Source organism: Solanum tuberosum, unplaced genomic scaffold, assembly GCF_000226075.1.
Source record: "Solanum tuberosum cultivar DM 1-3 516 R44 unplaced genomic scaffold, SolTub_3.0 scf00112, whole genome shotgun sequence".
Classification (NCBI taxonomy): Eukaryota; Viridiplantae; Streptophyta; class Magnoliopsida; order Solanales; family Solanaceae; genus Solanum; species Solanum tuberosum.
Genome location: NW_006239035.1, coordinates 42,582 through 56,403, shown reverse-complemented (window position 1 = coordinate 56,403; position 13,822 = coordinate 42,582). Strand labels below are relative to the sequence as shown.

At 33.7% G+C, this 13,822-nt stretch overlaps 2 protein-coding genes across 6 annotated transcripts; one reads left to right on the top strand and one right to left on the bottom strand.

Annotated features, from left to right (window-relative positions):
* Positions 1-2,092: 2,092 nt before the first annotated feature.
* Positions 2,093-5,929, top strand: LOC102584744 (F-box protein At2g16365-like). Of its 5 annotated transcripts, none has more exons than XM_006349530.2 (4): positions 2,094-2,341; positions 3,339-3,759; positions 4,425-5,211; positions 5,453-5,929. In XM_006349530.2, exons 3-4 carry the CDS (start codon positions 4,434-4,436, stop codon positions 5,494-5,496), a joined length of 822 nt encoding a protein of 273 aa, XP_006349592.1. In that variant the 5' UTR covers positions 2,094-2,341; positions 3,339-3,759; positions 4,425-4,433; the 3' UTR covers positions 5,497-5,929. The 5 variants fall into 5 exon arrangements, 3 of the variants coding, with proteins under 3 accessions (XP_006349593.1, XP_006349592.1, XP_015165142.1); XR_367450.2 differs by having other exon boundaries at positions 2,095-2,341; positions 4,425-5,343; XR_367449.2 differs by having other exon boundaries at positions 2,095-2,341; positions 4,425-5,343; positions 5,433-5,929.
* Positions 5,930-6,348: 419 nt separating this feature from the next.
* On the bottom strand, positions 6,349-8,374 carry LOC102584409 (40S ribosomal protein S25). The gene is made up of 4 exons (XM_006349529.2): positions 8,268-8,374; positions 8,111-8,185; positions 7,880-8,014; positions 6,349-6,637 (listed from the first exon to the last, which is right to left on the bottom strand). The coding sequence occupies exons 1-4, from the start codon at positions 8,268-8,270 to the stop codon at positions 6,524-6,526; spliced, it is 327 nt and encodes a 108-aa protein (XP_006349591.1). The 5' UTR covers positions 8,271-8,374; the 3' UTR covers positions 6,349-6,523.
* Positions 8,375-13,822: the final 5,448 nt, after the last annotated feature.

Here is a 13,822-nt window from a genome sequence, read left to right as displayed (position 1 = left end):
TATAAAATTCAGAGGGGTGATAGGACCCCTGTAAAGTATGAGTGTATAGTTGGGAATCCGGCTATATATTGAAGGGGCTTTTGGCCATTTTCTCTAAAATGAAATATCCTTTTCAATTGTAGAAAAAAAAAAAGAGAAATACCATTAAACTTTTTAAAATCAAATCAAATTCATAAATATATATTATATTTAAATTTTATAATTGAAAAATTAATAAAAGATCGATTCAAATCAAATCATGAATCGAATAACAAATAATTATTGAGTTAGGGAGGAATAAGTTGTCAAAAAGAGTCGGTTCAATCTCACCGGGCCCAAGTCTAGCGGGCCAAGAAATTTGATGGACTAGGATGAGTCAACCCTTCATTTGGAAGGACCTGAAAATGCTCAATCCAATCCTAGAAAAACTCCGGACTAGGGCGGACTAAGCCCATTTTGACGGCTCTAAAGATGAAGAAAGAAAAGGTAGGTGTGGAGAAAAATGGACCATAGAATTTAGTAAGTGGTATATGGAGGAGGTTCGTGGCCTTCAAACTTGCCAAGGGAACAATATAACACCTATACACTTTTTGACTCATTTTAGAGCTTTTCCATGTTACTTTGTCCATTTTTCCATGTTACTTTGTCCATTTTATCATGCCAAGTCAGCTGATTCCTTTATTAAATTTTATAAAATTTAAATTCTTAAAATTAATTTAATTTAAATCTTTCTAATAAATAAATAGAAGTGTTACTCATCTAATTATGTACTCAAAGAATTGAAAGAATGTGTAACGAAAAGAACTCAATTTTCAAGAGAACTATGTTTATCAATAAAGGTCACGAGAAATGAGTCCGGCCTTAAAATGGACCCTTTTTGAATGCTACAGACTAAAAGGGATTCTTTCTAAAAATACATATTAAAACATACACTTTGCCCGTTTGTGGGCAATCTGTGATAAACAAAGTAAACTTTTGTTAGCTCACCTCAAAACTCAAAAAACATCACAAAAATTTTAAATGTAGTTCGCCTAAAAAAAACCTTTAAAAATTTTGTGATGTTTTTTAAGTTTTGGGATGATTAACGGAAGTTAACTTTATTTATCACAGTTAACCCACAAATGGGAGAAGGGTAAGTTTTGATCTCTGTTTTTAGGGAGAGTCCATCTTGATATGTAACGTCCAAAAAGTATGTGTTTCGAGGTCGGACCATCAATGTTGGCATTGCTTCTAATAAAAGTTCATGTACATTCACTAGTTTCTAGTTACACGTGTATCTGATGTTAATAAGAATATTTTTTATATATTATTAAATAATGTTTTTATGTTGTGAAATAAACCCGAATTATATGTATGGATTTTTTTTTGTAATTGTTCTAAACTTGTCTGCATATTTTTTTCACGTTACAAGTTTCACAAATTTTCATAAGTAGTCCACTTAGCCTTTTTTTTAATTGAAAAACTCCTTTTAATTTTTTATTATATTTTTCGTTTTCAGACTATCTAATTACACAAATATTTTTGTCATATATATTAATTCAATTTATAATTTTAGATAATTACATATGTCTTACTAATTAGGTAATTTCATACCAAATTCAAATCAAATTTATATATTTAATACTCTCTCCATCCCATTTTATGTAAGGTAGTTTGACTCGGCACGGAGTTTAAGAAAGAAATGAAGATATTTAAACTTGTGATCTAAAATGAATGATAGAAATTTGTGTGGCTATAAATCATTCCATTAAAGATAAAATAGACATTTTACAATCAAATTATTACTTAATATAAAAATGTGTCGTTCTTTTTTAGGCTACTAAAAAGAAAAGTAAGCCACATAAATGAGAGAGTACTAGATGCATGCATATATCAAATCAAATCAACATGTGTCAAATTAAATAAAATAGAAAGAATATATTATTTTGTTACTAAATCCGAAGACACATGGAATTTGTAGATATTTGTGTGCCAATTGTCTGTCTGCCCATATATACAAGATATATTTGAAAAAACTAAGAAAAGGTAAGATACTTTTGCTCGTACCAAATTATAATTATTTCTCTTTTTAAATAACAACCCTTTTTTTTTAATTTAATTAACAAATATAAAAAGATATGGATAGGGTACCAAACACCATGCTTTTGCTTCAATGCAAATACGAAACACAAACACAAAAAAACAAAAAAAAAATGATTAGGGAATGCTAATTGCTATATGTATCCTTTTCATTTGTCTATCTTCTAAGTTCTAACTAACATTTTAATGTTCAACAATTTTCTCTCTCTTTCCTGTACACAAATGGCCACTTTATAGTTCAATTTCTTTGAAGTTTCAACCTTACTGCTTGCCAAGAACAGAGGTGAGTTCACTTTCAAGTTTATTTAATTCTGGTTTCATCTAAGTACAAATTCAATCTGTGATTTTGGTATTTACAGAAGTAGCAGAAATTATTGAGTAATTCTGTATAAGTTTAATCTGTTTTGAATCTTTGAGCCAAATCATGATCTTCTTCCCACTGTGGTGCTGATGTAACTAGTAGCGGAGCCTAGATTTTTACTAAAAGGGGTCAAAATATAAAGAACTGTAATTGTTGTGGAGTAGAAATTGTTTCTCGTGTTTGGTTGGATAAATTTTTTGAAAAATATTTTTGTAGGAAATTAAGTTCCTTAAAAATGACGAAAATGACTGATTTCATCAAAGTAGGAAAACCAAATTACTTGGGTGACATTGCAAGTTCGTTATCTCTTCTCCCCACTCTCCACCACACATATAAGTAAATAATTTTGAGATTAAAAAAAAGGATTTCCTACCTAACATTAGAAAATTAGTAAAACCTGTTGAGAATATTATGAAAAAAGTGTGCTCATAGCTTAAGTTTTTAGATGAGATGGTCACACACTTTAATATGATATCAGAACAGGCATAGGTCCTGAGATCAAATCTCACCCCACCCACATCAAAACGAATTTCAGGTGCTTGGCCATGTTGGGTTGTGGTGTAGATTAGTAATAAGCGTGGTGGGGAGTGATAGAGGAAGTTCTTGTGTGCTACATGGAAGGATATGACAGTGTAGGGAAAACTTCTACTTCTACTCCTCTCATGTTCCCCGATCCTAGTCGGGGAATAGACCACAGATAATCACAGCATGGGAAATGTTTGTGTCTCTTTGCAATCCAAATCTCAATCATGTTATTGAGAGAACTACCTGCTAATTTTTTTTGTTATCCTATATTTTGTGATATCTTCATTTGCATTGGACTAGTTGAGGTGATCAACATGGTAATCCTCGATTTCCAATACATTAGTACATTATGTGATTACCATCTGAAGAAAGGCTGTGTGATTCTCTTTTCCAGATAAAGGAAACAATTTCCAATTTCCAATGTTGAACATGACTGAGTTACTTGGCAGCCGTAAAAACTTAATTGTTGGACTGAAGATTGTTCGAACCTTTCCAAGTCTACCAAAAGATTTATTGATGTGCCTCCCGAAAGTCATCTGTGCTCTTGCTGTACAATCCTTGACGCTCAGCATCTCATACAGTGTCAAGTCAAGCTCTGGCTGGCATATGATTAAAGTCTGATTTCATAAATAGATGTTCTCTAGCTTCGAAAGATAAATCTTTAGAAGTGAATGTTGGAGACTGAACATTATAATTATCACAGCCGTTCAACACGTTTGATTAGTGAAGTCTACTGAAGAGCTTCCATGAATCTGGAAGATTGATGACTCAATTATGGTATTGGATTTTTCACAAGTGAATGAAGTCCTGCACAGGTAACCAACCAAAAGACTTAAACTTTTGATATTACCATCCAAAAAATAATAGTAATTCATTAGGAGTGTTGGAGGAAAATATGTTCAATTTTCTCAGACCAAAATGTTCTGGAAAGCATTTTCCCTGGGAAAACAAGTTCCATAAACGACATTCCAAGCTCATTCTCCTCCCCGCTCCCAAGTGATACCATGTAAATTGATGTGGTGTCTCTTGATTTCTTCCTACTTTCGTATTATTTCGCCTGGGGTTAGTAGCATATCCAGTCCCATGTCTGGATAAAGGAGGAAGACTGCAGTAGGTGACGGCTAGTGTCAAAGTAGTCAATTTATGATATCAACCTATTCAGTTTCTTCTCTGTAAAAGCTGCTGAATTTCCCAGTTTACTCGCTAAATACCAAGTATACATGGGAAATGAAGTTAAAAAGTTAGCTGAAATTGTGGTAGGACTTAACCTTATAATATTTAGCAAAATGTGGTGCTCTCGCTGGTGTTTTCTCCTTATGCGATGTGAAAAAACACTGGCATATTGTCTGTGATCTTATTTGTGTAATCCCGATAGTCCCTGCTAAGCAGTACTATTGGAAATGGTACCATTACTTCCCCGTTTGACCCTTTCAGTTTAGAATCTCAGTTTTGACCATTTGGTATTTCTGGTATCTTGCAGGTGAGTGGAATGGACCTAAATATACCTGCTCTTCAAGCACTCGACTGTCTCGAGAAAGAAGTTGGACATAAAAGCCTTCATACCAAATTGCCTGACTTAAACTTGGAGCTTCCATCTTTGACGGATAAGTTGGAACCAACTTCTTCCACAACTCAAAGTTTGGATTTGAGATTGTTCCTTGGTCATAACGAGCACCCAAGTCCATTGAAAGCTAATTTTTGCCTTGCAACGCTGCTCAAAGACAAGCCTGGTAGCAGATGGGTCAAGCGCCTGAAATTGAGTGCTTCTAGATCCTTTTCAGTTGGAACAAAGAGCTCTTATCTTTCAGGGAAGTCATCTAATGTGAAAGCAAACAAGTCCCATCGCAAAATTTCTAGAGTTACTATAACAGGCTCAGTACTCACAGCTGGTAAACTTCATTGTGAAGAATTGATGGCTCGTGATAGAACTCTAGCCTTAGCAAGGAACTCGGACTCTTCTCCTTTGTACGTTATGAAGAAACAACACGAGTTGTTGACTTCACTGTCTTGGGTTCAAAGGTGGCTTCATAATAGATCTGCCACTGCACAAAAGAGGCCCAAGTCAGTGGTGGTTTGTGAGCCTTATGACTCAAAGTTGTCACTTGGTGATTTCCAAAAGAAGCAGGCACCAAGCATTGCTGCCATGGCGCTCATGGGAAAGGCAATAACCGGTTGTCAATCATGTGAATTCCAAATAATAGGCCCCTGTCTAGTTTGGAACACCGTAGTTTCTGAAATACGTAGCAGCAACAGTTACTTTGCTTCAGGTTAGTCCTCCAGACATTGCTGATTACCTTGTTGGTCAGTGAATGCATGATGAGGAGAAGAGTGCTCTGGCTTAATAAGTGATCATGCAATCAATTGCATTTTGGAGCGTAGTGTCGATTTTGATGGTGCTAGTAAGTACATAGCTTGTTTTAGATTTGGCATCTTGTGTTTGCATAGATGGGATTATCTTTGTATATAGCCAGTATGATGAGAATGCCAGACACCTTGTTTCTTGAACAGGCAAATCATCTGGCTGCTTTCATCAGTGCGTGCAAGGGATCTAGATGCTGCTGCAGTACGTTCTAAAGCAGTTTGGTATTTGCTATTTGGCTAGTAGGCAATGAGATCACTGTACAATGTTCGTCGTAGTGGCTGAGATTCAGTTCATTGGACAGTTGAACCATGCGATCTTTACTTTGTTGTTGAAGACACTGTGACTTCCTGCTCCTCTCTTCAGCTTGTAGAAAGGTTTTCCTAGATTGAAAATTGACCAATAATGATCAAAATCTGTTTTATTCCTAGCCTATTCCGGCGTTTGGCTAGGTGGAGTTACTAGTCAGTTGGTTTCAAGTTTATGATTATAATAATATGTGATTTACTATTTTAGGTTACTGTACCTTATTGTTGATGTTCTAGTTTCTTGCGTATATGTACGCACAACTTTGCTATTAGCTATTATGTTTTTCTTTTGATTACTTCTATGATTTGCTTGAGCTAGGGTCTTTCCAATACAACCTCGGTAAAGTTAGCATATTCTCTACCTTCCCCAACCCACCCCCACCCGGTGGGATTTCACTGGGGTTGTTGTTAATGTTTTGGTGTCATCTTCATGCTGACTTTCCTCTAGTCAGACTGGTAACTGGAATGTCTCTAGTCCTGATATAGTCAGTCTTATATGCAATGTCTATTTTACACTCCGCTAGTAGAGAAGCAATCTTAAGCTCAGTTCCCGAGCCTTTAAATTTTCCAAGGCTCAACACTGAAATCAACTCAACAGCAGCGATTTCAATGAAAAGAATACACTAGACCATTTCATCACTTCGTCACAAACTTTCGGGGAAGAGGGGAGTGAACTCATTTGGAATTCTAGACACCTAAGGGAAGAGCATCTATTTTCAACATCAAAAGACGAGTAGAGATAAATAACTCAATTAAATAGCCAGCATAGTCAAAATAGTAACTGCGATCAAAACTATTGCTCAAAATAGCTGTGTAGCTCATATGTCCTCTGATATTTTCCAAAATAAGCTTAGAAATTTCTAAAACAAGTAGCCCCTACAAGAGCTATGTAAGCAAATGAAATAACGCATATTAAGTGTTGGTAGCCCTGGTGTAGATCTGCTGGCTAGCATGAGCAGACACCATCCTGACTGAACCTCTAGCCATCAAATCTCTAATTGCCTTCCTAGCAAGTGATCCACTAATCTGGACATTCATTCAAATCAACATTAGCAAAATTACAATACATATTAGCATACAAACAAATGTACCGTGACTCAAATATTGCTGCCAATGCCAAACAAATACTGATAACATTATCATAAACAAACAATTTTATAATCAAAATTTGGCATCATGATATGCATGAGCATAAGCATAATGAAACAAACTACACTTGACAACAAGAACAGATCATTAAATAGTAGTTCATCCTTCTATTAACGCTTTGATGGTTCTCCTATGTTTGGCACATCATACAGCAAACAGACACAGACAAAATGGCAACCACCATCACACAAAACGCCCTCTAAAAAATCCACAAGGCCTCAACTACATACTTGTAAGCCAGACACAAGAAAAATGCTTCATCAGATGGACAGGTGATACTGGTGGAATCCTTCATGATACTGATTGGAACTCTAGAATCCACGTAGAGGAAGCCCAAATAGCAAAGCAATTACAGAAACCTAACATCTAAATTGTCATATTAACTACTTACCCTGTCTCAATACTTGAGCAGGAGTTTGGTATATGAAGGTAAGGACACTTGATTTTGACTATCAGTTATAGATTCTTCAAATATTTTAAATAAATCTTACATATTTGAAGACAAATGAAAGGTACTGCAAGTCAAAATAGCTAAGAATTCAAAATATTTAAGAAGATTGAGAAAACTATAGTCAATGAAAAATTGTTGACTCCTGTAATAGCAAGACCTTCACATAAAATGGGACAGAGGGATGGATATGGATGGAGTATTCGTTGGAGAAGCATCAAAAATAACACTTTACAATTTCTAAGACAATAGTTTCCACTACTATAACATACCATCTTTTAAGCTAAAATCAAATATAATAGAATCATAGCTAAAGCAATAAACTTTATATACATTTCTCAAGAGAACAATTTCACACTAATATTAAGGTCCAAATAATTCTCAGGGATAGATGTAGCACCAGGGAAGCTACCTTTAGGCATAGAGGAATAATCAAGAAATAGAATGTATATGTGGGCTATGATCGCACCATGGCCACAAAAGCATTAGTGTGTGCTGTGATCACAAACCTAAAATCTACTTTAATAGAGAAGATATCAACTTTACCATATACATACATATATAAATACGATAATTGATCTAGTGTGGAATTGACAATGTTCCATAGAAAAGCAGATACTCAAATCAATCACCGGAAAAGTAAAAATTGAAATTAGAGAGAAAAACAATACCCTGAGACGATCGGAGAGGACAGAAGGAGTGATAAGCTTATACTTAGGAGCTTCAGAGAGTAGCTTATCGTATGTAGACTTGTCGAACAACACCATGTTGTTCACCTTTTCCTTTTGCTTTCCCTTGCTCCACTTCTGCATTCATGTATAACAAATCTACATAAGTACCTTCAAAATTCTCATCCAATAACCAAAATTATATCAGTAACAGAATCAGTAGAAAGTGATGACCTTCTTCTTCTGCTTTCCACCGCCGGACTTTGCTGGCTTGGAAGATGGAGGTGGAGCTTGTGCCTTCTTTGGAGCCTACAAAGAATACCAAAATTCAGAAATTGAAAAAACAAAGTTACGTAGAATTAACAGTATTGACGATGATTACTCGGCTTACCATTGATCGGAGAACGATGAACGGAGGAGAGCGGCGGAGTTAGAGGCAGAAATGTGATGGGGGATATGATGGCGATATGGAAAACCTAATAAGGATTTGTACTAGGGCTTTTATTTGGCTCAAGATGCGGAATGTTAGATAACTGGGCTTCCTAATGGGCCGTTGTAGCTCAATATACATGTTTATATGTGGTTACTCACGCAAATGCTTTGAGGTGATTTTTAATTGGTCAAATTGTGTAAAATGTGGTTTACTTATGCAAACTGGTAACTCGACTTTTTACTTTACCATCAAATTACAGTAAAATTTCACTAAATTAGTATAGGTGAGACCATAAAATATAGAGATATTAATTAATCGTAAATTAGTATTTATTAATTTAAAGACTGTTTTGACAGTGTAAAATTCGTTAAGGGAATGAAATCTCAGAGAATTTAAATGAACCACTTGAAAAAACGTCATCCATAAACTTGAGGTCATGATCTTGGTTACCACAATAAAATGGACATTAATAACCTATTTGATTACCAGGATGAAAATGATACATGTTCAGAGGTCTAGAGCTTAAATAATGTTGATGGTAAAATTGAAGATGATACAATACTTTTGAAACCAGTTACGCGTGAGAAAACACTTATTGCATCTAGAACTCTTCACTATTTTATAGTGCGGTTCAAAAAGACAACACCACAACTTTTGGATGCACTAAGAAAAGTTAGAGATAAGCTTCATTCAGATTTAAATTTTAACAAAAAAACAAAACACAATAAAATCATATTTCACTAAATTGTCTTAGATATATTTGTACTTTAAAAAAAATATTAATTTATATATTCATGGGACCATATATTTATATAGGGATCTTCTGAAAATATATTATCTTATTATCTTATTGAAATGAGTGATTATTTCCATTGCCCCAAGTCGGAACAGAAGAAAAATATTATCTTAGAGAAATTATTAATTAACCGAGTATCAATTTAGTGAGGTTTAACTGTATCTCAATTTTCAAAATTATCAAAATTGGCCAAATATGTTGTTCTTCCTTTCAATTCGGCTATCAATGCCTGCTTCTTCTTCTTTCTTTCAATTTTGCCATTAATGATTGTTAGTGCTGCTTTTTCTTCTTCGTGTTTTTGTCATTCTTCTTCTTCATCTTCTTTTGCTTCGTCATTCTTCTTCATCTTCTTCGTCAGTCTTCTTCTTCTTCTTCTGCATCATCGATCTTCTTTGTCCTCTCTTTTAAAAAAAATAAAAAAATAAGTTCAACGTACTGAAAATCTGAATCGTTTCAGATGAATCATATATCAAAAGATTTGAAACAGAGAGGATTTCATATCTAAATTTTGAAACGGTTCAAAGCTGACTTTTGAGATGATCGAAATTGAATCATTATTATATACTTCATGTATATATAGTCTTTGTATACTTCATATAGTTAAACTATATTAAGCTTTTTGAATGTATCATAATGTATAGTCTGTGTATAGTTAATGTATAGGAAAGCTAACATATTTATAGCCTATTATATATATATATATATATATTTATAGCAGGCAATTTGTCTTATTTTTCAGGGAATCAATAAATTTTATGTATTATGGTGTAAAAGTTATTTTCACAATCTAATCATTTATTAAATAATTATAGGTGAATCTCTTGATAAAATATATAACTTCTCCGTTTAAATTTATGTGATACTTTTTTTTATTTTTAGTCAGTTACAAAACGATCACAGTAACAATAAAATAATCATTACCATTAAAATTAAAATTCATATCAGAATTAATAGATATTCTACCATCAAAATATATACTAATAAGCAACAAAGACAATGTCAATGTTTAACTTGATATTTAAAAATATCATTTTTAATTATTATTTTTTGAAAAGAGGGGTTATAAACCAGCCGAATATAATGAATAAAATTGGAATGTGAAGAAAAAACATAAGACAAACCATTCTGCAAAACTTACTTTAGCACTTTATCTTTACGAGCAGTTCTTTACCCCTAATCTCGTTTCAAGTGAATTTAATACCCTCTCAGAAGTCTAGAACCACACTTGTCAAGGTGGGTGTGCTACACGCACCTCCACATGTCAAAAAACTATTTTTTATACATTTTTTCAAAATAAAAAACCACCCACCTCAACCTTCATCGTCCCTCACAATACCACCACCGTAGATTTCACAAAGTCCATCACCATTCACCAACCACTCTTCGCTCTATTCCTCTTCCTCACCATTACCGCCGCAATCGAATTCACAACATTACCACCACTACCTACACCATTATCGCAACCTCAACTCCACGATACCCATCATCGATAACATTATCACTGGCCGCCGTCAACTCTACAATACTCATCACAAACAGTTGTATCACCTTCATCGTTGTTAATTTCATATTTCTTACCACCACCACCATTGAAATCAACTCTAAAATACCACGCCATCGCTGTCAATTTCACAATACATCAATACTCATCACCAACATCAATGATGTCAACAAAATTTGGCCACAATACGTCTGAAAACAAATTTGGCAAGATGAAACATTTGTTTTTAACATAAATTGAATTTTCAAATTAGTAAGATAGGCATAATTAATACTTAAAATTATATGTTAAATATACGAGAAACTTATATAAATTTCATTAGTTTAGGAGCTAATTACTTAGATACTCTATAGTTTGCAATATTAGATTTTCATGTGTCAGATACGTTCAGATACATCTATCTCAGGAAATATTGGGTCAAATTTGTTCAAGATACATTGCATCCAAGTGGATTCACATGTATTTGAAATACATAACAAATCTCGACCATCTCCCTTACCTCTCTCCCATCTCGCTGACCACTCTCATATGTATCTGGTATCCCAGATACATGCAAATCACACCAAATACATCCAAATACATGGATATAGTATGATTCACATGTATTTGAGATACATAACAAAATCTCGCTCGCTTCCCTCCTGATCTGGCTCGTCTCTCTCCCTATTTTAGTGTATTTTTCTCAATGTATGATAGAAAACTCTTAATTAGTGGTAGATACATAATATTTTAAAAGTATACGTAATAATAGTATTTATGGTGGTGAAGTTTGTCTAATTATATAATTTCTCCGAAATATATCTAATATATATTGGGATATTATGCTTTAAAAGTGACAAAATAAAGTCAAAATGATTTTAAATATATTTTTGACTTTTATAAATACTTATTTTACTATATTTCAAATTCAAGAAGTTTGACCAATTAATTAAAAATGCAATAGTCCAAAATTGAGTGTCAAATGACTTATACAAAGGATCTAAACTTGGAATGTAATAATTTACTATACATAAATTTAAGCTATAATTCTTAAATTTCATAATTAAAAATAAGAAGTAATCCAAGATATTCTACTATCGCTTATGGAAATATAATTATCGTAAATGAGCTCATTTTTACCAAACAACGTGATGATTTTTTGCTATAAATACACTCGTGGTATTGATATCCTACATCACATTTTCTTACTTTTTCAAAGTAGAGGTTTAGCCATAGAAAGAAAGACGAAGCTTAGCAACACTAAAAGGATGCTAAAAACCCCATTGAAGAACTGGGGATGCTTGAACTTGAACAAATGAGCAAGATCTTGGAAGAAAAAGTGGAGGAACTTGAACTTGCGGTGTTGCAACTACTGGAGTGTAAGATTATGCTCCTATATCAAATTCTTGGAAGTGCATTGGCTCATTCTAAGGATGAGTGAAAATTCTTCGTCGAATTTCGACATTGGACCAATTGGGTCTTGTTGAATTTATCATATCTATGATATTAATTTTACATTTCAGTATGTTTATCGTATTATGAAATGAAATAAAACTTATGTTTTTTATTTAGTATGTGATAATTCTGCATTCATTGATATGGAAATTGATATGTGTTGAATTCACAAGTATTAAAAGATAAAATTTAAATAGCACAAAATTAAAAATCATGTTATTTAGCTTGAAGTAAAGCTGAACTAATTTAAAAGAAAACAACTAAGAAAGATTCATAGTTTGACACTAAATATGTTTTTATTAATTTGTTGGATTATATTAATCACTTCATTATTTTCAGACTTTACTTGTGAAAATACCGCGTATGTTACTATGGTATAAATGGCTATTTTTTAAAGGTGGATTCAAAAGAAAATCACTGGGTGCTAATTCACACATTTTAGGGCCCAAGGAAGAAGTATACCCCTACAAGTCCTAGGCCCAAAAACAGTCTGATCCACACTGAATTTCTTGTAGGACAAATTACTTAACTACACTTCTTTACTTACCTTAATATCCATCCCTACTTATTTCAAAATTTTCAAAAATCCCCTATTTACCTATGTATCCCGCATGTATCCCGTGCACAACGTTATTATCCCGCTAGTGGAGTGTATCAAACGCTATGTATCCCGCATGTATCCCATGCACAATGCTATGTATCCCGCTATGTGGAATGTATCAACCTAATGTATCCCGTGCACAACGCTATGTATCCCGCTATGTGGAATGTATCAAACCTAATGTATCCCATGCACAACGCTATGTATCCCGCTATGTGGAATGTATCAACCTAATGTATCCCGTGCACAACGCTATGTATCCCGCTATGTGGAATGTATCAAACCTAATGTATCCCGTGCACAACGCTATGTATCCCGCAAACATCATTTTTAAGGGATTTTTGGTAAATAGAAAACTAGAAAAGATAGGATGTTATTTAGTACTTATAATATGTGGTTCCTATAATTTATACTTTCTTGCATCTATATTGGGCCCTCTCATGGGCTTTTAATCGAAAAGAAAATATTTTGATGAAGGGAAAACAAGTTCCTTCGTCTGTGTGAATCTGAATTCAAAGGCATATCGAAATCTTCTAGTATTTGGATGTACCGCTAAGAAAAAGAAGGAAAGAATGTATTAAGAGGAAATTTAGAAACTCAACACTCAACTACGACTAGTAGTCGTTACAACTTTTTAAATAAATAAATAAAAAATTTCTACTCAGAAACACTTTTTTTCCTAAAAGTTTGATCATACACCTCAACTCTAAGCACTTCCGGCTTTCAAGAAGCTTGGCCAAACAAGTGCTAAGCCCAGACCCTGCTAAGATTTAGGTTACAACAACCCTTAACAAATATCACAAGTACATGTAAGAATAACATATATTTTTTTGAGAATGTTTTTTGTAAGAACAATATATATTAAAGACCAACATAAACTACTTTTGATAAATAGTATGATGGAGGGAAGCATAAGTCTATTCAACCTTAGCTTTAGGTTACAAAAAAAGACCAGAAATGGCACCTAAAGAATAGTAGCAAGCATAGGTCCTTTCTTTGTACACATACAAAGAAAATTAACATATTTGACACGAACATCAACGAGGCAACATCATGCTTCAATCTTCATCATCAAGATGCAGGCAGGAGTCAACAGTAGATGGATTACTTCTCCATAACAGCTTCCACTTCCTGAAAGTTTAACAATAAGAATAAATCGGAATAATACCTTACTGATCTGT

Coding starts and splice junctions, on each gene's coding strand:
- LOC102584744 (XM_006349531.2), top strand. CDS start 4,434: ATGGACCTAAATATACCTGCTCTTCAAGCACTCGACTGTCTCGAGAAA. Junction 5,212..5,452: donor CAACAGTTACTTTGCTTCAG/GTTAGTCCTCCA, acceptor TTTCTTGAACAG/GCAAATCATCTGGCTGCTTT.
- LOC102584409 (XM_006349529.2), bottom strand. Junction 8,015..8,110: donor GTGGAAAGCAGAAGAAGAAG/GTCATCACTTTC, acceptor ACATGAATGCAG/AAGTGGAGCAAGGGAAAGCA. Junction 6,638..7,879: donor TCCTCTCCGATCGTCTCAGG/GTATTGTTTTTC, acceptor ATGAATGTCCAG/ATTAGTGGATCACTTGCTAG.